At 60.6% G+C, this 27,828-nt stretch overlaps 1 protein-coding gene across 1 annotated transcript in view; it reads right to left on the reverse strand.

Annotated features, from left to right (window-relative positions):
- The window catches only part of FAM20C (FAM20C golgi associated secretory pathway kinase), a 44,265-nt gene extending 16,817 nt beyond the window's left edge, over window positions 1-27,448 (reverse strand). Inside the window, exons 1-3 of the mRNA XM_026490023.4 lie at window positions 26,287-27,448; window positions 24,323-24,501; window positions 13,815-13,893 (exon numbers count right to left, since the gene is read on the reverse strand). Of these exons, the coding sequence (XP_026345808.1) occupies window positions 13,815-13,893; window positions 24,323-24,501; window positions 26,287-26,894 (866 nt within the window). The 5' untranslated portion in view covers window positions 26,895-27,448. The remainder of the gene's footprint in view (window positions 1-13,814; window positions 13,894-24,322; window positions 24,502-26,286) is intronic.
- Between the last annotated feature and the right edge of the window lie 380 nt (window positions 27,449-27,828).

The following is a 27,828-nucleotide window of genomic DNA, read 5'->3' on the forward strand; positions in this document are numbered from 1 at the left end:
CACTGTTGTCCCTGGAACTCTCTGCCCTTGACCATCTCTTCTAAAGAACAGACTCAGCCCGTCACCTGACCACATAAGTAGCTTCATCGGGGTGGTCCCATCACCGTCTCTGGTTCCTCCGCTTCCCTCTCACAAGGACCCACGAGGCTGCATTCAGGGCCCAGCCAGCTAATCCAGGCTCCCGGGACTGGGGTCCGATACCCCGGGGACCCTGGTTCTCACGTCCAGGGATAACCTCAGGGACACCAGACACCAGATAAGGTGAGTGCCTCCCTCTTCCTCCTGAACACACAGCAGATCCCTGACTCACCAAATGAAAGCACAGAAGCAAAAATTAGCCTTTCTCTCCTGGATAATTTTCCCGTCACTCACACAGCAGAAAACCACCACCTTGTCATTAAAGAGATATATTAAGCTGTTTAATATCGGGTTTTCGGCTGGCGGATGTTCTAGAAGGGGAGAGGGGGCCTCTCCCTGGCAGCTACTTCAGCGTGACCTTTCGGCCCTGAGGCCCACGGAGCATTTCCTGCTAATCTTGGCCCCATGTGGGGGGGGGGGGTCTGTTTGGTAAAACATGCTCGCCATATTCAGACCCTCTGGATGTGACCCGTGCTGTCTGAGCTCCAGCAAGTTCTGGGGCCTTGTGTCGAGAGAGGGGGCGCGGCCAGCACCCCAGTCAGTGCCCGCTGGGCCCATCCGTGCTCACCACACCTGCGGCACCTGCACGCCAGGGAAACCTGGAGACTGAGGGCAACAGAAAGCCCTGGAAGAAGGGGGAGGCCCCGGTAGACTCGTCGTGGGGCTGGGAGACCTGCATAAGTGCGCCGAGCAGAAGACACCCTCACGTGCCCTTAGCCCCGGAAGCAGCCTGTTCACAAGAATTTGGGGGTGTGAAGGTTACAAGCACTTGTAGTCCCGTCGTGAAGACGGGCCAGTGCACTGGCCTCTGTGGGGCCTGGAAGGGAGGACACCCCGGGTGCAGTGGGAGCAGGGCTCAGTCACCGGCTCTGGTCCTGTCTGTCCATGAGATAACCGGCCGAGTGCCCCGTTCAAGGACAAGGTGGCCGAGGGAGGGCCCGTGGGTTCACAGGACCTGAACCTGTCGCGATGGCTGGGCAGGCCCTGACCATGCCTCAGCCACACTGCCTGAGTTGGGGTGCTGTCCAGAGGGGTCAAAGCCGGTCCTGGGGGCGCAGCTCTGGGGAAGGCCTTGGCTCTGGCAAGTGGTGGCCGGTGCCTGCTGCTTCTCTGTGGGACGTGGTCATTTCCGTGACTCACACCAGCTTTGGAAACCATTGCCCGCCGCTGAGAGCCGGCCGTGTGCAGCCTCCGTGAACGCTGTCCCTGCCACTGTCTCACAGCCACCACAGTGCCGGCACTTCAGCTGTGCAGGACAGGGGAGGGGGCCTGCAGCCCGGGGACACAGACCTGCCCTGGTGTTGCCGCACTGAGCCACGGCGCTGGCCCCAGGGGCCACCTTGGAAAGCCACAGACTCCCGAGCCCCTGTAGAGCGGCCTCCGGCAGACACTCTCGGCGTCTGAGCTTGGCTGCTGAACCCTCCTCTCCAGCAGCCACTGGGCAGGAGGCACCAAGCCGAGACAGGGCCCAAGGCGGGGCTTCCTACCAACCTGATTTCTGTTTTTGGCAAAATTTCTCTGATGGCCACAGGCCTCACGACGACCACGGCTGGCGCACGGCTGCCCCTCCTGGCATTGTGTCAGTGAAGCACAGACCTGCACGTGCTTCCGGAGGCCACACCGCGAGCCTCGGCCCTTGGTTCACCGCAGGTGCCTTGCCGCCACGCAGGTGACCACGGGGAGCCTCCAGGCCCCCGGCGCCTGCCCTGCCCACAGGTCTCTTCAGGGTGAGCCGCACAGGACAGAAGGCATGCGTTGATCTGCTTGGGTGCCAGAATTAACCCTCTTATGGCCAACTCAGCGAAAACCAATTTAAAAGTGTTTCGAAGTGGGGCTCCTGGGTGGCTCAAACTCTTGCTTTCGGCTCAGCTTGTGATCTCAGGGTCGTGGGATCGAGGCCCGTGTGGGGCTCCGTGCTCAGCAGGGAGTCTGCTTGGGATTCTCTCTACCTGCCCCTCCCCCCGGTACTCGCATGTGCGTCAGCGCTCTCTCTCAAATCAATAAAGAGACCTTTAAGATAAAAAGCGAAGTTATTTCCATTTAAAAATACTTGCAATGACTTAGACTGGATTTCAAAAGTAAAGGGGGAAAACAATTCGTTTAAGATCTGCTGTGTTTTAAGCACCGTCCTGCCAGCTCCCCCAGCATCCGTGCGGACGAGCGAGGGGCGACACTAGACGGAGACGGTGCCTCTTGTCCAGCAGCCCTGGAAACACAGGCGTGAGCGTCTTTGTGATTTTAAGGCCCTGGGGTCGTCGTTCTCTAACAGGTGGTAGCGAGCTGAGATTTTACCACGCTCCCCATCCGCTGAGCCGTGGAATGACTGTCCAGCACCAACGGGACTGCTCTGAGACACAAACGCATCCGGGGGGTGGGGCATTCCCACTCATCCTCCACGCTTGCAAACACGACCTGAAGTCTGCAAAATTCCCTCTTGGCGTGTAAGAAACAGCCAGACTTTTGAGAAGTCCCTGACTTCCACTTCCCTCTGCAGCACAAGGAAAACGAGAATCACCTTCTCCTTCCCTCCTTGTAATCGTCCCTCTCTTTCAAGACAATTGGAATGCCGGCCCGCACGCTGGCAGGCACCCCCAAGACCATGATAACCAGAGAAAAACACAAGAAGACACCCTCGATACTGCTGTTTGGGAGAACACTTTTGGAAACCATGACTTGCCTTTAAACCAAGGGGCTGATCTTTGCCAGCGGCCCCCAGGGACACAGGTGCCACAGTGAGGCGGGCGGCTGGCCTGGAGGGGGTGACAGGTCCGGCCTGGTCGCTCCGCGCACTGACTTCAGCCCCCTGTCAGAACCACGGGCGCAGAGCAGGTCCGGGTACGGAGCCACGCTCCCTGCAGGGTTTATGACGTCCTCTCCACTGACCTGTCTGCTTGCCAGCTCTCTGCAACTGCCCTGGAATTGTTAATCATTTCCTGTCCTTTTTATTTTGTTAAGCAGAGGAATTCCCAGCTGCCAAGTGAGAGCAGGAGAGGACGGTTAACTTCTGAGGGCAGTCTTGGCTGACGGTAGATCAACGGGGTGCTTGGGAAGCTGGACTGACCTCAGCTGCTAGGGAGGCCTGGCCACTTTGGGACCACGGAGAGCGTTAGCCGGCATGCGTGCCCGTGCCGGCCACATGGGGCCACACACACAGCCACGGAGCCACAGTCCCTGGGGCCACGGCGTAGCGTCATGCGGTTGTGTGGCCGTGGGCGGCCATCCCTGTGCTGAGACTCTGGGTCCCCCTCCGTGGACGCGGTGCTGAGACAGTCGTCATCACGTGCTCGTCTGAGCCAGCTCCCAGGGGCGTATGGCCCTCTTGGAAGATGAGTCACGCTCTCCAGTCTTTCCGGTAGGCTCAGCTGGCCGAGGGCAGAGCAGGGCCCTGTGTCCTCCAAAGCTGTGTGTGGGGACACCAGGACCCCGGGGGAAAGGCTTGCAGTAGACCACGGGGGAGCGAAGCAGGGGCTGCCGAGGGAGAAGGCCCTTCTCCAAGGCCCCAGATGGTGCTCCTGGCCACAGCCCCCTGCGGATCAAGGGAGCCCCCTTCGGCCCCCAAGGCTGCTTCTCCCGTTGTCTCCTCTCAAGCTGATCAAATCCAATGCATCCAGCAGTGCTAGGTTGCCTGGGACCCCTGCCCTCCGTCCCTCCCCACCATCAGCACCCTGGACCTGGCCTGCCCTGTACTCACAGGGACGTCGTCCACACCCGCGCCTCCCGCCCATGGCCCACACTGGCCTGCGCCTCCCTCAGAAGCACCTCGACGGCAGCGCGGCCGCATCCCTGCACGTTCCCCTGAAGTCCTGCCACAGCCATCCGCGGGCTCCCACACACACCCTGGGGTCCACCACCCGGAATCGTCCTTCCCCAGAGCCTCTCTTGGCCGACGCTGTCTCATCCGTTGAAGCCCACACGACAAGATCTGCCCCATCCTGGCCTGGCCGAGGAGGCTGCCACTTGCTGCCTCCCCCGTGTCGTCAGGCGTGCAGGGAGCCCCACAGGAAATGAGCCGACAGCCCTAAGACCTTGCTTTCCTGAGGGCGCCCCGCGGAGCGCCAGGCCCGTCCGCTGGGTGAAGCCGCCCTTGGCTCCTGTCACAGGGAGGGCAGCGGAGCCGGCCTGTTCTGGGTCCTCAGCCCACCCTGCCCTTCCCCGGCCTCAGACGGGACCACAGGCGGACCATTGCTGGAATGTTCTGCCCTAGACTGGTCTGGTTCCCGCCGTTCAGACCTCAGCGTCCTTGCCACCTCCTGACTCGTGGCCAGGAGCAGAGCCCGCGTGGAGTGGGCGCTTTCCCAGTTCCTGGGGGTGGAATTTGTAAGCACCAGCCGGTAGGCTGGGTTGCGCAGCTGGAGCCCTCACCACGGGTGTCCCTCTGAACTGCCACGTGTCTACTGACACCTCACTAGAAGTCAAGCTCCCTGCCAGGCTGGACGGTCCTCCTCCTGTCCGAAGGCCTGCCGCAGGCACCGAGGGGTGCGTGTGGACTCTGCGCCAGGCCGGTGGGGTTGCAGGGGCAGGACGAACTCGTCGCCGGGACTTAGGAAGGCTCAGCTCAGCAGCAGCAGAGGCAGCAGGGACGTGGGGCTCAGTGGGTCAAGTCTGACCAAGGATGGTGGCCCGGCTCCCCACGGGGGAGGATGCTGGAACTCCTGGAAGCCGGTCAGAACGAGGGTGGGAAGCGGGCTTGGACACTGGCCCAAGCTGAGTGTGGACACAAAGGGGTCCTTGTTCACCTCTGGTCAGGCCCAGGCCTCTGCTGGCTCCACACCCAGTCACTGGCTATTGGGCAATCAGTTTGCCTTTGGGGCCTGGGTCAGGGTACCGGTGGAGAGAAAACACGCATTATTTACCAGCAGAATGACAAATCCTTGAAACTCCTGACTGCTCACTCACTGGCCCTCAAAATCTTTTTATTTCCCTAAGCCTTAGGCTGTAGGGCATGTGCCTAGAACTCTTCCTGCCCTCAGGGAGAACTCCTATTCACCCTGCAAGACCCAGCTCAAAGGTCTTCTTCAAGGTTGTTTGGCAGCCTAGACTCCTTTTTCCTGCCCTCCCACCTTGTATGGCCTTGCCTGGGTCTGTGTCCAGGTCTGTGACCCCTGGAGCTGTTTCTGCAGCGTGCCGGGCACCCAGCACAGTGAGCGCCGCACAGGACAAGACCACAGGTTCTCATGTGATCAGCGAATCGTTCTCAGGACCATCTCTTTTCAGAGCCTCACCTGCTGTTCACACAGTCTGGTGCCCACCCTCAGGCCTCTGGGGTCCAATGTGTTCAATGCCAGCAGGGTGTCAGCTGCCGACCACAGCCCCCCTGGTTCCCTTCTAGGCTCAGGACAGCAGTGTTCACGCAGGAAGATGGGCCCCCCAGCAGGCTGGCTTCTGGGAGCCAAGCCCCCGGTGGGACATGGATCATGAAGGAGGCCTGAAGGTCAATGGTCGGTTAGTGGTCTCCAGTGCGTGGCTCCCTGTGTGGCCCCAGCACCCCCGGGAAAGTCGATGGTAAGTTCGAGAGTCTCCCTGCTGAACCTCCTCGCCCTGTAAGCGACGAACTGGCCCCACGTCCCCTTAGGCCCTCGGTTCACTGGGGAGGCCCTGGCCTGCAGCCCGGAGCAGTGCCTGGGTCACGGGGATGGGGCCCTGCTCTCCCCGCGGTACACGCTGTGCCTGGTGGACCATGCTGGGTCCGCACAGGAGGGAGGCTGGTGCTTCTGCATTTAGAAACACCGTCTCGGCCTGCACACTCTTCCACCACTACCTCTGTGTGCATCTCGGCTGCTAGGCATTCCTGGGCCCCAAACAGCTGTTTGCAGATGGTTTCTCTGGGACACACACACGTTTCTGTTCTTCGCAAGAGGAAAGCAAAGCACATGGCCAGTCTGCAGGTTCTGTGGCAGGCACAGAGCACGTGGGGGCTGCAGCCCGGCCACTGGGCCAGGGCCTGGGATGGCGGAAAACAGGTAAATCAAAGCGGACGGGACGCGCACCATCCACACAGCTAAGCAGCAGACAGGAGACCAATCAGAGTACGGAGGCCTCTTCACCCCGTGTGGAGCCCCCGGAAATCCACAGGCTGGGAGGCAGCCCCGTCGGCTGGTGCCTCTCTGCAGACACCCGGGTCCCAGCCAGGTGGACTCCGGGACTCCCAAGACGGCCTTGCTCAGCCTGATGCCGCTTGAAGGGCCAGGACCTGGCGTCCCAGGCGCTGGACTCGAGCCCTGGCTGGCTGCCCACTCCCTGTTGATACTTAAACTGTCCGGATCCTCAGTTTCCTCCTCCTTGAAGGAGAGTCGGCAATAAAAATAAAGCCTATTCCTGTGGTCAGAAAGGTCAGCTGACTTGGTGCGAGCCGCGTAACCGTCAGCTCCCTCGTCGTCAGCTCCCCTGTCACCTGCTCCGGAGCTGAAAACCCAGAACACAAAGACAAGGAAATGGCCTTCTGGACGGCGGGCCAAATGCAGCATGGCAGTCCTGGCCACACGCTCTTTCTGCAGCAATGTCACGACATTCAAGAGAAGGGGGAAGAGAAGCCGACGGTGGGAGGAGCGGGGGCACCCTCCCCCCGCCCAGGGACAGTCGCCACCATGCGTGTCAGCACCGCGTTGAGATGTGCGGACACAGGTGGTCCGGACGCCGTGCAGCGGTTCTCCCCGAGCCAGGAGCCTGCAGCAGGACCACAGGGAGCCTCCTGGCCACCCAGGCAAGGGGAGTGGGGACCCAAGGGCCAGCCCTTGGGACCAGCACATTCGCCGCTGTGACCCCTCCAGGCTGTGTGGTCAACCTCCCGCCTGCCTGTGAGGACCCTGCACAGCCAGCCCCACGGCAAGGACAGACCTGGGCACAGGCTCCGTACTGCGAACCTCACGCTGGCTGCTGGACTACAGACACCGCACGGCCTGTGGACAGGACCTGGCAGGACCTACGGCAGCCAGTCTCCGCCCTCCCTGCGATCAAGCACTCACTCTGGGGATATCCCGCCTCCCAAAGTACAAGAACGGTCACGGCAGCTTCCTCAATAACAGCGCCAAACCAGAAACAACCTGCAGGCCCACAGCAGGGGGGCCGATGAACGCGGACGCAGTCAGGTGACGGCACACGGCTGGGTGATGGCCCCGGCTGGCGGCATCTGGCAGACGCAGCGCTGAGCACAAGGCACCTGGCCTGGAAGAGAGCGTAGGGTTCCACGCACGAAAGAACCAGGGCAGGCGGTCTGCGTGCAGGAACGGGATCTTAGCAACACCCAGGACAGTGGCTCTTGACCTAATCTCATGTCTCAACACATAGAGGAGGAGGCCGGGGGGCTGGAGTGTGAACTGATGAAGAGTCTACAGGACCTTTGTCCACCCCGGCGCTGAGAAGAGGTGTTGGTGAACATGGAGACCGTGTCTGACCTGGGCGCTCTAGTGGGGTGCACTGTGCCCCCAAAAGTACGTCCGAGTCCTAGCCCTGGTCCCCGTGAGCGTGAGCTTCCTCGGAAGCAGGACTCTGCGGTGTGATGGTTAAGTGGAGGCCACGCTGGAGCGGGGTGGTGTCCTCACAGAAGAGGGGAGGAGGCCACGTGGCCACGGAGGCAGAGGCTGGGGTGACACAGCCACCAGCCCAGCATGGCCACCAGGAGCTGGACGAGGCCGGAGGGACCCTCCCCTGGAGCCCTCAGAGGGAGCACGGCCCAACCCCTGAGCTCACGCTTCTGGCCCCAGAACTGAGAATACATTTCTGTTGTTTCAAGCTGCCCAGTTTGCGAAGCCGTGTTACGGCCCCAGGACACTCACCCAGTGTGTACGTAGGTGTGGAATGCCACTGTTACCACCAACCGAGGAATTAAAGCAACGGCCATCCGAACGGTACTGGGGACGCCTGCGGTCCTGGGCCGGCGCGCGCCTGCCTTGAGATCCGAGTGGCTCAGATGGCACCAGGCGGCACTGAGGTCAGTCACCTGCGTGACCTGTTCCAGCCCCACCTCCTGACAGCCAGTGACCTTGGGTGACCTTGGTGCCCTAAGTCTTGGACGAGAGTCATTACGCCAGGCTCAAAGTGACCCATCCCAGACATCACTGAGTCTGACCTGTGGGTTTGTCTCGGCTTCCTCTTCTCTTTACTTTTGCGAGCAAGGCTAGAGCTGCACAGCTCCCGCAATCATAGCCATCACTACCGTCACTCTTGGTGCTGAGGTCGGCTTTCCCTGAAACGCGACCGTGTGGGTCAGGATATCTCCCCTTCCTCACGGCCTCTGAGGGCCAAGCCCCACACAGGCACACGAGGTGTGTTAGCCCCTAGCATCCACGCCGCTGCTGGGCTTCAGTGCCGAGGGCCAGCTGGGCAGTGCTGGTTACGACGGGACTGTCACCCCAGCCTCCCCGGGCGCTGGGTGACCCCAGCTGAAGCGGGTCTGCCTCCGTTTCCGGCCTGCCTGAGCGGCACCAAAGACTCATTTTCCCTGTGATATGTGCAAGTCAGAACCCCAAACCCCAGAGCGCCCAGAAATACCGTAGCGCTCGAATGAACGCTGGGGAGGAAATGGCACGTCACTCCCTGGATCCCCCACCGAACCTACCACTCAGCTCAAGCTGGGCATCGACTCCCCTTCTCCCCGAGGCATGGAGGGACCCTTGGCGTCACGGGATCCAGCCTCCGACTGCAGGAGGAAACTGAGGCCCAGAGAGGACAAGAGGGCCTGTAGGGTCACAGGGCAAGGAAAAAGGAGACGGCACTCCGTGCAGGCCCGTCCTCTCCTCAAGGCTCCAGGCCGCCACGTGCACCTCTCTGCCAGTCCCCCTGCCCCTTCACTCACCTGAGTCCATACCGTCACCTCTCGTCTGACATCCGACAAAGCCCTCCCCTCTCTCCCCACCTGCACCCCTCTGCCAGCAGCAGGGGTGGCTTTCTAGCGGACTGACGTTCCCTGAAGGGAGTCCAACGTTCACCTTCTTCTATCCCTCGGGTCCCCTGGCCTGGAGTGACAGGACCTCATCCTCAGGCCTCAGCTGGAGGTCCCCTCTGAGAAGCTCTCCAGCTGCCCCCCAGGCGCTGGCCGGCCCTGGTCATACTCAAAGGTGAGGGTAGCGGCTCACAGGGCCATTGCCACTGTCTGCCCACCCCCTCGCTCGATCTGTGCACACGTGGAGAGCACCAACTGTGAGTCCGGCCCCACGGCCGGGGCCACAGGGCTGGGGCAGACACACACTGCTCTCGTCCCACCTGAGCAGCAGGACAGTGGGCTCTCAGAGGCACGAGGCCAGGCCCAGGGGCTCTGTGTGCATTTGTGGGATGGCCGTGAATGTTTCTGCCGGGAGGTGGTCACAGCTGGCGTCCTGGGCCTGCCTGGAAGGCCGCTTTCCAAGAAGCGAGCTGAAATTTGTTGCGAAGGGCCTGTGCTCTCTGGTACGTCCAAACAACTCCACCCCACGTTGCTAACCCACCAGCTCCTCACAGCTGCCTTCGGGAAACTTGGGGCCCGTGGCTGCGCCAGGCCTGCTGGCTCTGTGGAGACACCAGCACTTGCCAACTTCAGACACACACGTCACCTGGCACAGGTAACACTTATCTACGACCCTGAAAGCTCACGTACTACCACCCCAAAACAGGTACACTGGACACCCTCAAAACAAAAAGCTCACGCTTCAAAGGACCCCACGTATGGGATGAGCGTCTTGTGTGCAAAATGCATAAAGAACTCTTACAACTACTCACAAAAGGACAACCCACTAAAAATGGCAGATCTGAAGAGGCATTTCTGCAAAGAAGAGACACCAACCGCCAACAAGGACGTGCAAAGATACTGGACACCATTAGTCATTAGAACCACGTGGGTCAAAACCACAAGGAGACACCACTTCACACCCGCAGGGGGGCCAGACAGGGAGAAACAGGTGCGGGCCAGGACACGAGGTCGCGCGGGACGTACGTGGAGCAGCCCCACCAACGGTTCAGTTCGGTTATTACCAGATCCAGCAACTCCAGTCCTAGGTGTAGACCCAAAAGAAATGAACACGCATGTCCACGCGAATGTTCGTGGCAGCGTTATTCGTAACAGCCCCGGTGTGGAAACACCCCAAGTGCCCATTAACTGGTGAAAGGAGAAGTAACATACGGCCTGTCTACACCATGCAGTATCCCCCGGCCGTAAAGAGGCAGGGAGCGCAGAACACCTGCCACAACGTGGATGAATCTGGAGTGCGACGCTCGGGCGAGAGGCGAGGTACCAAGAGCACGTATCACAGCGAATTCACGTGAAATTCCGAGCAGGCAAATCCATGGGGACAGAAGATGGACTGGTGGCGGTCCGGGCCTAGAGGGCGGTCCAGGGGGAATCGGGGAGTGATGGCAACACTGGACAGGGCCCTTTCTGGGGCCCCCAAGACTGTCACATGGACGGCGGTGATGGACGCGCACTTCTGTGAATACAGTAAAAGCTTCCGAGCCGTAGGCTTTAAGCAGGTGAACTGACAGTACGTGAGTTACAGCTTGATGAAGCCGTTAGAGACTTTTCTTACTTTAACCCCAACGCAAGAACGCCCAGAAACTTGAGGACTGACGTGCTAGGTCTATGTAAACATACGTAACCGCTAAACTTCAAGGAGCCACCCCCACTGCACGCAAATCACACTCTGCAGGTCCCCCAGGCCCCCCATCTCACTGGCCAGTCCCCTTCTAGAACCTCGAACTGACAGCCTTCGAGATCGTAAGGAAAAGTACCGCCATCTAATTAATTCAGAACCTTCTACTGACAACTTACAAAGCTGTTAGTAGCTCACAGAAGACAGGTTTTCATAAAAGAACGATTAATCATGCATTTTAATTTTTTAATGCTCTGGTCATAAACCACAACTGTTTTCATATCAGACCACAGGCACTGGGGGGTGGGAACGGCGTGTGCAGCCCCCTCAGGTGCTGGGCCCGGGCCCCGGGGTCCTCAGGGGAGTGGGGGCTGCCGGCAACAGGACCACAATCCATGTGGAGGAGGGTCTGGGTGCCAAGAAACGCCTGACCCAACCCAGCAGAAGCAGCAAGAGAACCAGGCGAGAGGGACGACAGCGACAGCTTGTAAACCCCGCCCTGTGCCCACCCTGCCCGGCGGGGGTCGGCTGCCCGGGAACACGCTGTACGCAGGGGCCTGGCCAGCCTCAGGACACCGACCGCGGCTCCGGTCCTGGCAGTCTAGCTGACGGGCCGTGAGCATGTGCTCACCCTTTCTGGCCTCAGTTTCCCCAGCTGCCTAGAGATCTCAACACTGTTTCCATGGCTTCAACCCGACCTCAACATCCCCACTCGGCCCACCGGGCACACTGGCCTTCGCCAAGCACCGGCACAAGCCCCGCCCCAGAGTGGGCCTGTGTGGCCTCGGCCTCCAGATGGATGCTGGACAGGCGGGACCAGGCGTCCGTCTTGCTATGAACAGGCTGGGGACGGAGAGTTCAGGGAGAAGGGGCAACGGTGAGCTCCGTGAGCCTTGCAGGGACCCAGGAGCCTGCTGTACCACTGTGCCAGAGCTCTACACCCAGCGGCTCCCATGACCATGGGTGGTGCCCCCACCATGGCTGCCGAAGCTGACCCGGCCGGGGGGGTGGCTGGTGGAAGGAGGCCGGGGAGGGGGGAGGGGGGAGGCCGGGCACCCTGGACTTTGGGCTCAAACTTGGGCAGTCTACGCCACTTCTCCGAGCCCTGGCTTCCTCATCTTTATGCGGCAGGACAACAGCAAGAGTCACAATACTTCCTGTAACTCCCGGGGGCGTTTTGAGGACGAAACAACAGATGTGTAAACCCTCGGCACAGAGCCCGGTCCAGGGAAGGCTGGGGCGCCCGCACACGGCAGCCTCTCAGGAACGCTACCAGGACTGCTGCTGTTACAGCCCACACTGGGCGTCCCCGCCACAGGCGTTCACACAGGTAACCCCACGGAGGCACAGGAGGAGCAGCCTTGTGGCATCGAGGGACCCGGAGGCAGCCCTTCTGCCTCAGCTCCCCCGTGAGAGGCCGCAAGCCCTCAGCTTCTCCCCTCAACAGTGCGGCCGAAACCACGGAGAAGCCCAAGGAGGCTGGACAGTCCGCGAGGAGCCCACGCCCATCCCAGGCCTCATTTTCTTCCAGGATGTTCCACGAGGAGCCCGCCCCCAGGCTGAACACCCTCCAGCTGTGTGGACCCCACCCCAATCATCCCTCCCGAGTCGGGGGCTGCATGAACCACGCCGCTTGTCCACACTCCCGCATCCAGCCATCTTCGTGAGACAGCCAAGCCCACCGGAGCTCCCTCTTCTATGCCGATTCTCCTGAAGGACACGTGAACTTCCCTTTCTGCACAGACGCGGGGAAGGAGGTGCCTGTGCTCATGGACCCCCGACAGCAACGGGGTGGCCCACCACGCCTCGGTGTGGAGCATTTGCTCCAGACCCAGCAGCCCCGAGCTTTCGCCCTGTCCCGGTGTCCTTCATCTTGCCCGTGTGAATAACGTTCTCAGCCTGGCCTGCTCCAGGCAGCCCCAGATCACGGACAGGTCAGGTAGGTCCTCAGGGAAGCCCCTGGCAGGACGTCTGTCCAAGGAAAGCGGGCAAGAGGCCCAGAGACACCCTGGACGCAAAATCATACCTTCGGTCACAAGTTACAAACCAGCAGCTGTATTCTGTTTGGCCTCCAAGGTATTTGGAATGCTTCTCAGTTACCATCATTTTTGAAATTTGAAAATAAAGCAGAAAAAGCCATATTTCTAGCTTATCCTGAAAACTGGGTATCAGGACAGATGGCCAAGATCTGGTGAACACAAGGCAGAGGCCCCTTCCGCTGGAGCCCGTGCCTGGCAGCTTGCCCTCCCCGCCCCCACCAGCAGCCACAGCAGCAGCTCACACGACCTGCAGGGTCCTCGTGGGCACCTGGGGGTGCGACCCACACTTTACGTGCAATGAACTCCCTCTCGCCAGGGCACAAAGGGCCTCGCGGGGCTAACGCGACGACGGAACAACCCTGGACCGAATGGGACCCCCAAGTCCCAGCATCATCAGAGCGGACATCAAAAACATGGATGCTCCCCGTGAATTTTCTTGGGGTGGCCGGGCTTCCAAACACCCCTTCTCCAGCATTCCACAAATTTTCATGTGCCAGTGAGTGCCTTAATGTTTATTTTGGTGGCGTGGTTTCTATTTTATGCCACAGGAAACCCGGGGGGTGGTCAATCCAGCCCACTGCTAGTTTTAGAAACAAGGCTTTACTGACAGCCAGCCATGCCTGCTCTCTTACACACTGCTTGGCTGATTTGGGGCTAGGACCGCAGACCTATGCAGTTGAGACACAGACCATATGGCCTGCGAAACTTAAAATATCTGTCAGCTGGCCCTTTATAAAAAAAGGCTGCTGATCCCTGAGCTGTGCAGGAGAGGCAGAAGCCACCTCTCTGAGGCGCATTCTTCGGTGTCCATATTTGGGTCCCTAGTTTAAAACACTCGTGCTCACGGGGGTAGGAATGACGGGCCACTGGAGGAAGTGGGGCGGGGAGGACTGGAGGCCAGCAAGAGGAGGGGCTGAGGGTACAGGGCCCCGGTGCGGCTCACTTGCCTCGATGGGGAGGAAGCCCAGAGCGGTCACCCACAGTTCACCCCAAACCCCTCTGGGAGAAAACACTGTGTTTTCCACCAGGAACGCGGGGTCTCTGCACCCGGCACCCCGTCCCAAGCAGCCCCAGCACTTACTTCATGGGCTTGAACAGCGCTTGCCCGTAATTCTGGAACGTCATGATGAGCTTGAGCTGCGTGCCCCCCGACTTCATGGCTGCAAGGGAGAGGGAAAGAGACACGGGGTCACTCGCTGCCCTCAGGCCCCTCCCTCGGTGGGCCAGAGAGGCCGGCTCCCGCTCGGGTCCCACGGCCCCACCTGGGCCTCTGGATGTGGCCGAGGGCCCCCATTCTGCCTGGGAAGTTTGGGGTTTCCTGCAATGGTGCGGATAAACACGCCCCCCTGAAATTCAGGTGCTGGGGTTGCGGGCAGAGCCTCTTAGACAGTCTGACCCGTAGACGGAGGGACAGGCTTCTAGGAAGGGTGGCCAAGTATATGCACCTGCCAGCAACACCTCCCTCCCCTGGACACCCGCGGGACCCCCTCAGCCCTCTGCTCCCCACCCCACAGCACTGCGTGTACTACTGGAAGCCTGAGCAGGGTTAGTCTGAGGAGACCCTGAAGACCCCACTCCTCACAGGGGGCTATCGGAGGCTCCACATGGACGCTATGGGGGGTGGAAGTCTCCGAAAGCATCACTCTGGCTTCCCACCTGCCACGCCAGCTGAGAAGGCTCAAGAATCCCTGACAATAGCTGCTCTTCCCCAGACAGTGCATCTCCTTTATGCTGATGGAATTCAAGGAAGGCAAACGTTCAAGGGTTTCCACAAGACATGGGGGTGAGAGGCTGAGCTGGCTCACGCGCCCCAGCTCCTGCGTGGCTAGGGCCCCAGACCGTGGGAGGCAGGCCCACGGCCTCTTGCATCCATGCCAGGTACCAGCTGTGCGACCGTCGAAGGGGGAACCAGGGACAGGCCAGGTGTCCCCACCGGAGTCTGTGTCCAGTGTGGCAGGACTGACTATGAACCGTAAATACCAACATGGCTTCGGTGCACCAGGACAACAGGCCTGAGGAGCCCTTGGAAAGGCCTCTCTGGGGAGGTGATGCCCACGCGGCTCTCAGGGAGGAGGAGAGGTTGGCGTGAACACACAGGATCTGAGGAAGGAGAGAGCCAGCACATTTACAGCCCTGGACGATGATCATGGGGCCCGCCTGTCCCAGGGAGTCAGAGGGGGTGGGCTGGGGGCCTGGGTGTGCGGCAGCTCTCAGGGGGTCCTTCCCACGGGGAAGCGGTGGTCGGCACTGTGCAGCAGGATAGCCGGGAACCAGGGGATGCTGTCCCCCAGTGCGCAGGGGGCTGGCTACGAGGATGGCAGGTGGAAGCCAGGGGAAGGAGGCTAAGGCAGCCGTAGCAGACGACGGTGGTTTAGATGGCAGAGACGGGGAAAATGGAAAAATGAAAGAAATATCATGGGGTCCAAGGAACCATTTAGTGGAGCAGATGCGGGCTGTGGCGGGAACAGAGGAACCTAGGTTGACTCTTGGATTCCAGGTCAGCAGTGGATGAATGGGGAGGAACGTGCATGGAAGTGAAGATCAAGGCCAGGTGAGTAGGGATGACTGACGGGCACCATACTGACGGTGCGCCATACTGACGGTGTGCCATACTTGGGGGCGCAACACTGGAGGGGCGCCATACTGGAGGTGTGCCATACTGAGGGTGCACCATACTGGGGGTGCGCCATACTGGGGGGGTGCCATACTGACGGTGTGCCATACTTGGGGGCGCGATACTGGAGGGGCACCATACTGGAGGTGTGCCATACTGAGGGTGCGCCATACTGGGGGGGTGCCATACTGGAGGTGGGCCATACTGAGGGTGCGCCATACTGGAGGGGCACCATACTGGAGGTGCGCCATATTGGGGGTGCGCCATACTGGGGGTGGGCCATACTGGAGGTGTGCCATACTGGGGGGGTGCCATACTGAGGGTGCGCCATAACGGGGTGCACCATACTGGGGGTGCGCCATACTGGAGGGCGCCATACTGGGGGTGCGCCATATTGGGGGTGCACCATACTGGGGGTGGGCCATACTGGAGGTGTGCCATACTGGGGGGGTGCCATACTGAGGGTGCGCCATAACGGGGTGCACCATACTGGGGGTGCGCCATACTGGAGGGCGCCATACTGGGGGTGCGCGATACTGGAGGGGCGCGATACTGGAGGGACACCATACTGGAGGGACACCATACTGGAGGTGCGCCATACTGGGGGTGCACCATACTGGGGGTGCACCATACTGGGGGTGCATCATACTGGGGGTGCGCCATACTGGAGGGGCACCATACTGAAGGGGCACCATACTGGAGGGGCGCCATATTGGTGGTGTACCGTACTGGAGGGACACCATACTGGAGGGGCATCATACTGGAGGGGTGCCATACTGGGGGTGGGCCATACTGGGGGTGGACCATACTGGAGGGGCGCCATACTGGATGGGGCGCCATGCTGGGTGTGCACCATACTGGGGGTGCACCATACTGGGGATGCGCCATATTGGGGGGCACCGCACTTGGGGGCTTTGGTATGGAGGAGCCCTGAGGCTGGAGTCTCCGCTCAGCTTCCGATGGCTGGGTGCCCACCTAGAAGGAGACTTCACTCCCCCTCATCGTGGTTTCCCCCTTGAGCTAGATGGCTGCCCGGCCTCCTGCATGGGGCTGAGGTGAAGTCAGGACGAATAAGGACAATGCATGACTTGATCCGCCAGTGCCCCAGGTCGACCACAGGCAGCACGGGGGTGACATCACATTCACCCCACAGGGCCGCTATCGCCATCACGTGGGTAATGCTTGCGAACCGCTAGAACGGCGCAGGGCCCGTGGCACACCCACGACGTCAGATCGCCACAGGACTGCAAAGAACGACCAGGGGTTCTAAGCTCCCTGAACGTCTTCGGGGGCTCTCGTGGCCTCTGTGAGGGCCAAAGCCCAGCCTCACCGCTGGGTTCCCAACCCAGCCACTTGCTCGTTCCTTCCTCTGCAACGTCTGTGGCCGGGACAGCCTGGCCGCCTCAGACGCGCCCTGGTCTTGGGGTCCAGGAGGTGGAGCTGAAGGCGGCCAGACCAGTGTGTGACTGGGTGTGTCTGGCGCTCCTCCGGCCTGTGCCCTCCCAGGAAAACCCCCCCCAACAAACTCCGCCTCACTCCAGAACGCTGGAAATAACCTAAAAATGCCCCACCCGGCGTCCAGAAGCAAAATGCACGGTAATCCCTGTGATGGAGTACTAGGTGGCCCTCTTAACGGCACCAAAAGATCTCTAATGACACAGCAAACGGCCCATTATTTTATTATTAAGCAAAGCGGCTTAGGAAGCGCTTACACTCCGCGAGCCGCCTGCTCTGGGAGGCGCCTATGTGAGCGCGTGGGAAAATCTGCATGCACAGATAAGCAGCTGGGGCCCAGCGCTCACCCCCCAGGAGTACAACCACAGATGACTTCAATTTCCTTTTTTCCCTTATCTGTGCTTTCTAAATTTCAACAATGAACATTTATTACATTTTTAATAAGATGAAAACAGAAGTGATCATTAAGAAAATTAGTGGCCCGATTAAGCCCCATGCGATGTCCCCATTTCCATGTAATAACTGGGGTCACTGGATTTAATTATTCCTTCCCAGGCCAATCGGGGACAGCACATCAGCTCTTTCCAGGGCCTGTAATCCTGGTTTTCTTGAATAATAAATTATTATGCAAATCTGGTCAGTTTAGTCATTCTCGTTCTAGAAGCGAATCTCAAAGCCCTGCTGACCTGTGTTTTCCGCTGCATTTCCAGCTCCTCTCCACGGACCAAGCAAGTAACTAGAAACCAATGGGCCTTCGAATCTCGGGGTGACTGAGGACTCTGGAAAGGCCAGGCTTTTGCTAACTGCCCTGCACACCACCTTTCTCTTGTCTGGGGACATGTGCCTTCCCACCTGGGTCCACCATTCACCCTGCCAAGCTGGGGTCGACAGCTGGAAGACACTTGGAATTCCGCTTGAAAATCAGGTACGGTCTCCCTGCAAAAACCCACATGCAAACTGCCCGACGTCGTGGCAAAGGCCAAGTGTTCGTTGGGGATGGGTGAGAGGCAACCTCCCCCAAGTCTGCGCTTGGAGCGGGTGGCCCTGCTCTGCTGCTGCAGAGGGGCCTGGGGAAGGGGTCAGGGCCGAGGGCCCCGGTGGCAGAGCCGGGACACTAACCAGGCCTCGAGAAGGAGGGTGTGAGTTTGGGGTTTCTTCCTGAAGCCAGACTTGAGGAATCTTGCCCCAGTGCGGGGGAGAGAGGCCATGGGAGCGGAGGCAAACTTCAGAGAGAAGCCCAGGTGGGCAGCAAGGGCCCCACGTGAGAGCTGGTGGACGTGCGCTCACCTGGTTGGGTCTCCATGTTTCTCGGGGGACGGAGGCCTGTCAAAACCTGGCCAACCTCAGCCCTGGGGGGCACCTGACGGAGCAGTGAGCCCACCGTGGGCTCGAGGCCAGGCTACGGCCGGGGTTGTCCCGGCACATATCCAGGGGCCATGTCCCCAGAAGACACTCACCCTGAACGAGCCCCACCTGCCACCTTCTCTCCATCCCCACGGGCCCACCCAAACCTGGGCCTCACTGTCGTCAAATCACTGACACACAAGGGCACCTAACTGGTAGCCTGGCTCCCTCAAGCCCCACCGACCACGCCTCTTACATACGCTCTCCCCTCCCCTGCTTGCCTCCGACAGGCATGTCCCACCATTGAGACCACGGATGTCAGCTCTGTCTTTCCTGCTCTCCCTCGAGAGCCATATCCCCAGCTATGCGTTAATATATGGTATTAATCAGCACTGACTAGTGATCATTAATGACACGTGTCAGTAATTGCGCATGCTAACAGATGCTAACAGAACACCCTGTACTTTATTCTGATGTTCGTGGATGCTATAAATCCCATGACCACTAAGACACTTGCACACTGTGGGGTGTTGCTGTCTTTCCCCAGAACACAGCTCCCCTCAGAAGACCCAGAACGGGACCTGCATTTCTTAGGGTCCTCCTAGGAAGGATCGAGTAAACCAAGCACCGAGAGCAGCCCTGGGAGGCGAGACACAGCCCCGAAAGGTAAAGGGGTGCCACCCTGGCCGAGGACCCAACACCGCCATACCAAGGAGGCGTGAGCAGGAGACAGGACGCTGGGCTCTGCCGTTGGCCCATCCCACATCACACACCTCGGTGCTGGCAGGGACAAGTGACCTGGGTCACTGAGCAATTTGTTTCCCCTGGAAGCCAGCGTCAGCACTGCCAGGCTCCCCATTTCTAACAAGCAGCCCCTCCCCCACGTCCTGACTTTTACATGAACTAATGCTACTTCAGCGACCGGTGGCCCACACAAACAGGCCCATGTGTAAGGCACTGCCTGGCCATGCGTGGGGGCCCCTGTCACCTGGTCTGGGAAGTGGGATTCATGTTTGTCCTTAGGGACCATGGTCAGGCCAGTGGTCCGAATATGTTCACAGCCACTGCCTTGTTTTAAGGCCCAGGATGGCTCAGATCTGAGGGCTGTGACACCAGTAGCACTTAGGTCAGCTCTTCTTCCCTGCCCACACCACACGCCTCATCCCCTGGCGGGAGTGCGATCTAACCCGCGTTCTAAACCCCTGGGTGCCATGCAGAGCCCCTTCTCCTGCCCTTGGGCATCGAGGCACGTGGGCCCTCAAACAGCAGCATGGTGCGTGTCCTCCTGTCCGTCGCCGGTGGGCACTCTGGCTGGCACTGAGGGGGCTGCTCCGAGGGAGGGACCAGAGGAGGCTCTAAGGGCTGGGGTCCTCCTGCCCCGCTCGCTATGAGACCCCGGCAGCCCTCTACGAAACGTCAGACCCTCACACGCACCCCCAGGACGTTGGAGTGTAACTGCCCCCAGCCCAGACCGCGGTGTAGCCAAGCTCTCAAAGACAGCTCACTCGTATTATGACAGTTAAATTGACTTAAAAGAGAAAGTACAGCACTGCCCCAGCTGGAAACCAGCACCCTCCCTGGAGCTGGAAGGAACACCATCGGAACACATGCCTGTTGGATTCTGGGGCCCAGCTGTGGTCCGCTCGAGATGGAGAAAGCGGGTGCCCGGGGCACTTGCCTGGGCTTGTGTGCTCGATCTTGGACCAGACGGCTGGAAGGAAAACTGAGGAGGGGCTCAGCTATTTGCCACCTTTCAGGGTGCCGTCCTTCGGGGTGGGCTGGGGTGGTCTGCGTCCTTCCTCCCAGATGGCCCAAGGTGCCTCTGGCGAATTGAGCATTTTCAGTTGTCAGTCTCCAGATCGGAGAGCCAGGACCTGGAGACTGGGACCCACTGCAACCACCCGGGGCGGGCGGGGGACTGTGACCTCTCTGGGGCTGGAACTGCCTTCCCAAGGAGCCCGCCTCTGACCAATGAGACAGGGCGGCCCCCCAGGCTCTCCAGCAGCTGTCCACCCTGGGCTGCCCCAGCCACAGCCTTTGTTCCCGGAAGCGCACCGGCCAATTAGTCAGGGACCCTAGCTAGATCAGTCAGCGGCCAGGACTTCGGTCCTGCGGAGCAGTTCTCCTTTCCCCAGGCACTGACCGCAGCTGTGTTCCAACCTGGATGGAGCCGTGGTGGCGTCTTCCAGCCAGAGTGTGACTTCTCCTTCTTAAGCATCCCGAGTACAACGCAGTTAATTGGGTCATTTATTCTTTGCACCCGTAATTGTGCACGATACCGATTGAATGAATTATCACCGGCCGCATGCCTGACTCCAACTGAATAGAGGTAGATAACGGCCCGAGCCTCCTTAAAGGCGGGCAGGAAGGGCCGCCACCAAGCAGCCGGGAGCCTGGCCATAAATACATGTGTGTCGGCCACAGCAGCTGTACCGAAGGCCACACGGGCTTCCTGAACTGGATCGAGTGGTTCTGAACGGGGAGAGTTCACGCAACTCTTCGGACAGGAAGCTCTGGGAACCTTGCAGGAGCTGTTCCAGCAATGTTCCCAGGCTCGCGCTTAATAGCGGGGTGCACACTTGAAGATTAAAGGGAAAACCACAGCGGGGCAGCAGGGGACAGAGATCTGAGCTGGGAGCAGGCACTCGAAAGACACCCCCCCCGCCCCCGTCTTGGAGGCCTCAGTTTCCCTGTTTACAGAAGGGGTGCTGGAAGTGGGTTGGATCTCCAGCTCTTGAAACTTAGACACTTCCTTATACCACCACTGTGGGTCAGTGTGACTTCTGTGTCTCTTTCCCATTTCAGGCTCAGAAGGATGGCATTGCTGACCCTTGACCCCTAGGTAGGCCTGGGCTCCTGTAAAGGGGCTGCCCTCCAGGGTTGCCCACAAGGCCTTCAAAGTCTGTGTCCAGCTCTGGGTCACAGCACGGCTAGGTGCAGGGGCCGCCAACGGCAGATAGTTCCTAGCTAGGGCCTCCCTTTCCAAACTTGCCCAGCTGGCTCTGCTAAGCCAAGGGCCCAGCCAGGGGTTGCTGTCCCACGCAGGGGGTTGGGCTCTCAGTCAAAACGTCCAGCTGCATGGGGGGGCAGACACAGCCCCGAAAGCGTGCATCTCCAAGGGCTGCCTGCGGCCTGGCCCAGGGCCAGCCCCTCTCCTGCTGCTCCCTGTGGACCAGAGCCTTTGCACAAGCCTGAACTCCGCTGGGAGCTCACCAACGCAGCAGGGACAGTGGAGCCCAGTGTCGGCTGAGGCCGTCCACTGGCTTGTCCCGCACACGCTGCTGTGGTCAAGGGGGCTCTGGCCTGCCCCTGAAGCCCTCCCCGCAGAGACACCTACTGGCAGGGACACTGCTTAGGCTCTGCTTTTACCTTCTCTTATCTCCTCACTGCAGCTCTCAGCCACCCCACGACATATGCTTCACAGGCCCATGCCCTTCACCACAATCTCTGTAGACAGAAGCACTCATGGATTTCAAAAATTTCAGATGACAAAAGGCACAGGTAATGTGTATATCCCACACATTATGCAATGGCCCAAAGGGGTCTGGGCAGAACCCATAATTACACACACTCCTATTTCCTCAGAGAACACGTGAATATTTGCTCCGAGTGAGAAAAATAAGGATTTATAAATAGCTTTGTCAGTTTAGGGTTTGCTCCCATACAAGTTCAGGGCGAGTCAGATTTTGCTGAACGAGACACATTTGGATTTCAGACTGGCAAGCCAGAGATCACAGGTCCCAGGTGAGAACCCTCTTACGTCCCACGTGAGAACCCAGAGCACCAGGGACTCGTGCACTTGCCCAGAGTGGCACCAGGGTCAGACTCAGGCCGCGCACCGGGTGCGTCAGGCAGCCTTCCAGCGCTGATCCCGTCCTGCACGGGGACAGGGAAGGACCGGCCCGGCCCGGCCAGAGCTGTCTGGGAGTGAGTGACAGCAGCACAGAGAGCCCACTGGAGACAGAGGGGCAAGGACGCACTCCCGGTCACACCACCAGGCACGGCCAAGCCAGAACCCTAGGATGGGACCCCCAGACCCAGGCGCCGTGCACCGCGCTCAGGCAGCCTAGGCACCACCGCCCCGGGCAGTCAGACCAAAGTGGAGGGAGGTGCCTCCAGGCCAGGCCCCCGGGGGAACAGAGAGAGGAGGACCCCTAGGGTGGGCAATGTGCCTGTGACCCAAGCAGCCTGTCTTCTCTCTGTAGCTGCTCCCCAAGCTGCTGGGCCCTGTCCTCTGCACAGAGTGGGTGCCCCGGGAGGGCTGGAGGCTGTTTGCTCCCTGAGGGATACGGCGAGCTTGGCCGGCCTTGGGAATCCCAGCGGCTCTTCCTCCCCCCGGGTCCTGCACTGAGTGGGGACCCTGCCAGCACATGGTGCAGAAAACTAGTTAATAGTTACAAGCTTGGTCATATGCACCATCTTATCAGAACAAATGCAACGTACCCGAGCAGCCCCAAGCCCATTTGACAGATGGGGAAACCGAGGCAGAGAGGGGCGCCGCAGACACCAGCAGAGCAGCATCCTTTAACGTTGTACTTCCCTAAAACCATTTCTAATTTTAAAACCTTGTTTTCATTGTCCCAGAAAGCCCAGCCCTCCGTGCCCCCTTTTATGACGAAGCCCCGGGTCAGACGTTTCTTCTTACAGAAGGGGCTCCACACCCCTCCTTCTAGACGGACGTCACCTCCTTTCTAAAGCCTCCTAGATTCTAAGTGAACAGTGTTCAAAGCCCTTATTCCCCCCCCCCTCCCCCCAAGGCCTCTCAGGTCAGCAGCAGAACCTCGTCGAGCTTTTCTCATCCTCACCCACTACCCAGAAAGGGGCTGAAGGGCAGGAGGTGTCCCAGAAAGTCTGCTGAACGGGTGAATGAGTCAGGCAAGGCCTGGATACGTCTTTAATGGCCGCACCTACTCTCAGGAGTGAAAAGGGCACCCCGGCCGTGGCTGTCTGCGGGACAGTCTCCGCTATGCACACAGACCGCGTCCCAGCACCACCGGGAGCCTCTGACGCCTGCGAGGGGCTGGAGGGAGGCAGCGGGGCTGAGGCGGGGCAGGGTCAGACCCCTCCTGTGCAGCCAGCTGGGAGAGGAAACACCAGCGGGCTCTGCACGCTCCCTTCAGGGAGGGAAGCAGTCACATGCTAGAGAGAAGCTACACGGGGGGCGGTGGGGGGGGGATGCCCAGCCAACAGCTCAGTACTGGGCAGAAAGAGCCGGAAACAGTCCTTCCAGGTCGCTGGAAAGCCCACTTGCCGGCCTCGCTCCCCTGTAGCAGCAACTGGACGGAGCCCCGGGATCCTGCGACCCTTCCAGCATCAGTGCTGCTTCAGGGAACCCCGAGGAGACAGTGTCTGAAACTGCCTGCTTCACAGAGTGACCCTGACCGGCCTCCCTGCACCCCTTTCCAGCGGTGTGTACCCGGACAGCTGCCTGCAAAGCCCCCAGGGCTGCTCTCTCCACCCCAGGGCCTCAGCCCACCCTCAGTGCCTCTCCAAGCCGGTGACTAATAGCGACCTTCACCAACAATCGCCTACAGGCCTGAGAGCAATGGCAGCAAACCCCCAAGCTCAGAAACTGCTGCTGACACACTTCCCTGAAATCAGTAATTGGATGCCTTTTTCTGTCCAATTCAGCAGATCCCAAAGTACTCAGCGACGGTGCCTCTGAATTACTAAGCGCACGGGCCTCTGCCCGAGACAGAGCTGAGCCCTGGTCCATCCCCGCACACAGGAAACGGCAGGAGCATCTGGCAGGGCTCTGGGTGCAGAGCTGGTCTCTGAGCTCGGTCCTGTGTCTCCCTGCTGCGCTGAGGGAGGCGCCCCAGCCACCAGGGGCACGTGCCCCGTCTTTACCCCTGGAGGGGAGACCTGTAGTCTGGAAAGTGCCCTCCTCAGGCGGGGAAGCAGAATGCAACACGAATAGCAGTGCTGCACCTGTCCCTCCCTCGCGAGCCTCGCGACAGCAGGCCACAACCCCCAGAACCACTGACGGCATCGGCATCGAAGGCGTCCCTCCCCTCCCCTCGGCCCTGCAGGCTGTCTCTCCAGAAGGCTGCCCTTATCAATCCCTCCAGGGGGTAATGTTCCAGCAAGGAGCAATGGCATCCCAGCATTCCTGCAGAGGAAAGCCAGCCCCCAGCACACCTGACCCCATCAGAAAGCTCGGGAAGGGCACCTACCGACGCTGGTTATCTTCTGGGCACTGAGGTCACGCAGGAGGGCCTCGATGGCTGGGTTATGTCTGGAGTAGAGCTCATACCGGTTGATGCCGATGTGAAACTTAAGCCAGTTGGGGTAGGAGTCCACTGCCGCCTCCCCCGTGGGCAAGAATTCTTCATTTTCAGTGCCTTCACGTGGCCTACAGAAAATGAAGGGGACCCGGAGTCAGCAGGGAAAGAACGGCGTGGTAAGATCTGGATGAATACGGCGGAGTTGGTGCCAACGCCAAGGTTTTAACTTTGGACCCAAACAAATGCAGATCTGTTCAAAGATGTTCTGCCCAAACAGGACCTTGCGGACGTCCCTACCTTTTCTGTGGTTGTTGTTCTAAGTAATCACACATCTTGACCGTAATTCTTACTTACCCTCGGGAGACGCCCAGACAGCTATAACTAAATCAAGACCGAGGCCAGAACATCAGTGCCAGGCCCTACCGCGTCTGTCCCGGGGTCACGGAAACAGCCCCACAAGTGTGATGTCAGCTCGGGGTACAGACCAGAGAGCCATCTTTGACCACGAACTATGTGCCCCTCCGAGACACACCCCGCCTGTCAGGAACCTTCCCTAGGCGCTCTGTTTTGGTTCCAACAACCAAGGGCAGAAATGATGCAAGAAGCTAAATTTGATTTTAACGAGAGCAGTCTTGGGTGGGGAGAGAGGAAAGAGGCAGGCGCTCGCTGCAGCTGAGGCCCAAAGTGAGGGCCTGCCGCCCACGTGGTCCGTCCCTCCATCTCTGGAGTCAAGGGGCCAGTCGGGGGCAGGACAGAGCCTATGTGCTGCTCGGCTGGAGGGAAAGCGGAACTTAGCTCTGATTCGCCTGCAGACGAGGCCCTCTGGCCCCAAGTCCTGTCCCCCAGGGGCCACATCACTGACCCCCAGTCCCAGGCTCTGTCTTTCCACAGCTCCGATTCTCAAGTTTCCAAGCATTTCCTTGAACCTGGCCAGCAGACAAGGCTCAGAGGCCACCAAACACGTTGGTGCATTTAGACAGAAAAGCCGGGGCCTGGTCAAATTTCAGGGTAGAAAGGATTTTTATAGGATGTTTTGGAAAGCCAGCCTTCCCCCCTGCGTTGCTTGGGTAACCTTTTGCAGGTCGCTATTTATTCTGGCCTTGCTGCTGGTTAATATTTCACGGCCCCAGCCGTCAGCATCTGCTTATTCTCCGTGGTGCAGCTGAGGAGGGCCTGGGGGGAAGGGCTGAAAGGAGGACAGCTTAAAGAGATGCTCCCGAGGATGCTTCACACCTTTTATGAAGCTGTCACCCAAGGCGGCTGGCACTGTTCCAAGGGCAGCTGCTGTTTGCACCCTGGCTGGGAGAACCCTTCTGTTATGCCTCATCGGGGCCAGCACGCCCCTCTGCTAATTTTGTTCTCAGCGACTGGCTTACAAGGCTCATTAGGCTTCTGCAGACTTTCCTGACGTGTCCACTAGAGAAATGTCGCGGACTATCGGAAAGCTTGGCGGCCAGCAGCTCCCCAGGGAAAGGTTCGGGGCAAGCGCTCTCATTCACTCCCTTGCCAGCTCGTGCGTGCCTTGTCTGACTCGGTTTCCGGGCCAGTGACCAGGACCTTGCAGGCCAGCACTGCTGTCCTATACGGTCCGCACTGACCCTCCCTGGACGCCACAAGGAGCAACTCCCAAACCACCCAGCAGCCCTTCTCAGGGAGGCAGGCGTTCTGAAGACAAAGGCAAGAGCAATGGCAGCATAGCCTCCTGCCCCACACAGCTCCCCTTGCGGGAGGGGAGGTGGTGACTCTGCCTGGGGGTCCATGCCCCCTGGGGGTTCCCGAGCCCCTGGGCCTCTTTAAACAATGCCGGGATGTGCAAGGGCACTTCCTGGGAAGGGGAGCACAGGCTGATGAGGGCCGCTTGAGGGTTCAGGGCCTGCCAGCACCCACCCTGAGCTGCCTCCCGCCTCACTCACCAGTCAGGGTTCTCAGCGGCCGCCTTGGGGTTGAACCTGATGTCGCTGTTGACGTTGAAGAGGACGTCGTCCTCCGTTAGCGGTGGGACCGACACCTGGTAGAGTGGGTGTTCAAACAGCCTAGCCAGGAGAGAGCTGTCCCCGCTCGGGCCAGGGGGCGGCGCCGACCGACGGGGTCCGGGGTCTCGGAGCAGCGGCCGGTGCGCGGGATCGCGGGGCCGGGAACCACTGGGATCCTGCCCCTGCAAGGCGCCTTCGGCCGGTTCGGCTGCGGCCGGCAGTTTCTCCAGCGAGTGGGATGTGAGGTTGGAGGAAGGGTCCGAGCTAAAGTCCTGCAGAATACGCAGCGTGTGTTTGTTGGGCCAGCCCGCGTCGCCGGCGGCGGAGGAGGCGCCCGGGGGCTCCCCGGGGCGGCCCCGCGCCTTGGCCCAGCCAGGCGCCGCCGCCTCGACCGCGGGTTGCGCGCACGAGCAACCGGGCTCCCCCGAGGGCCGCACGGCGTGCCGCTCCAGTTTGGGCAGCAAGTCCAGCACGATGTGCAGCGCGCAGGCCACCAGGAACACCATCAGGATGAGCACGCGGAACCTGCGTACCAGAATCATCTTCATGGCCGCGCCCGGGAGCGCGGCCTGGGACTCCGGGCGCCCTCCCAGAGCGCGCTCCGCCCGTGCCCCAGCTAGTCTTGGCTTGGCGCGAACGCAGTGCCGAGGCACAGGTCAAGGTCCATCTGGCGTCGGACAGCTACCAGCTCCAGGGCTGTCCCCCGGCCCGCACCACGTGTACGGCGCCCACCGCCAAAGAGCCCGCTCGCCGGGCCATCTCGGGGCCGTTCCCTCTCGCCTCTCCGGAGAGGCCGCGCCCTCAGCGGCCGGGCCCAGCGGCCCTCGTCCGCGGAGCTGGGTGCGCAGCCGGGTGAGGCCCCGCGCACTCAGCGGCCGGCTTGGGGTCTCTGCGCTCATCCGGCGCGCAGGGGCCCGACGCTGCGGCCCATCTAGGCCAGGGCGCGGCGGCTTGGGGGTGGCGGTGGAGATAGCGCGGCGCAGTCCCCTCCGCGACTCCGTGGGCCGTGCCAGGCGCCGGGCCGGCCAGGCGGAGAAGGGGCGGTTCCTTGGGGTAAGGCTCGTCTCTCTCACGCTGCGGTCCGGAGGCGGGGACCTGGAGCGGGAGCAGGGCGCAGGGCCGCGGGGACAAGGAGGGGGCGGGCTCGGGGTTGGGGGGGCGCACGGAGCGGCCGGGGAGGTCCCCGGGCAGGTGCAGCAGCCGTCCCCGGAGCGCAGCGCCCGCGCGGCCGAGCCTCTCGGCGCCCGGGCCGGCAGATATCCGAGAGCCGCGGAGCCGCCCCCCGCGTCAGCGCCCGCAGATTGGCGGAGACGCAGCCCCGCGAGTCACCGCCAGGCCCGAGCCGACTCCGCTCCCTCTTCTTTCTCCTCCCTCGGCCGCGCCCCGCGTTGCCTCTGCAGCTCCGGGCCCGCTAAGGAGAGGGCGCCTTCCTCCTTCGGTTGCCGAAAGAAGACGGAGAGACCCGAGAGACGAAGGCCGGAG

The sequence above is a fragment of the Ursus arctos genome, unplaced genomic scaffold (assembly GCF_023065955.2).
Source record: "Ursus arctos isolate Adak ecotype North America unplaced genomic scaffold, UrsArc2.0 scaffold_2, whole genome shotgun sequence".
Taxonomy (NCBI): domain Eukaryota; kingdom Metazoa; phylum Chordata; class Mammalia; order Carnivora; family Ursidae; genus Ursus; species Ursus arctos.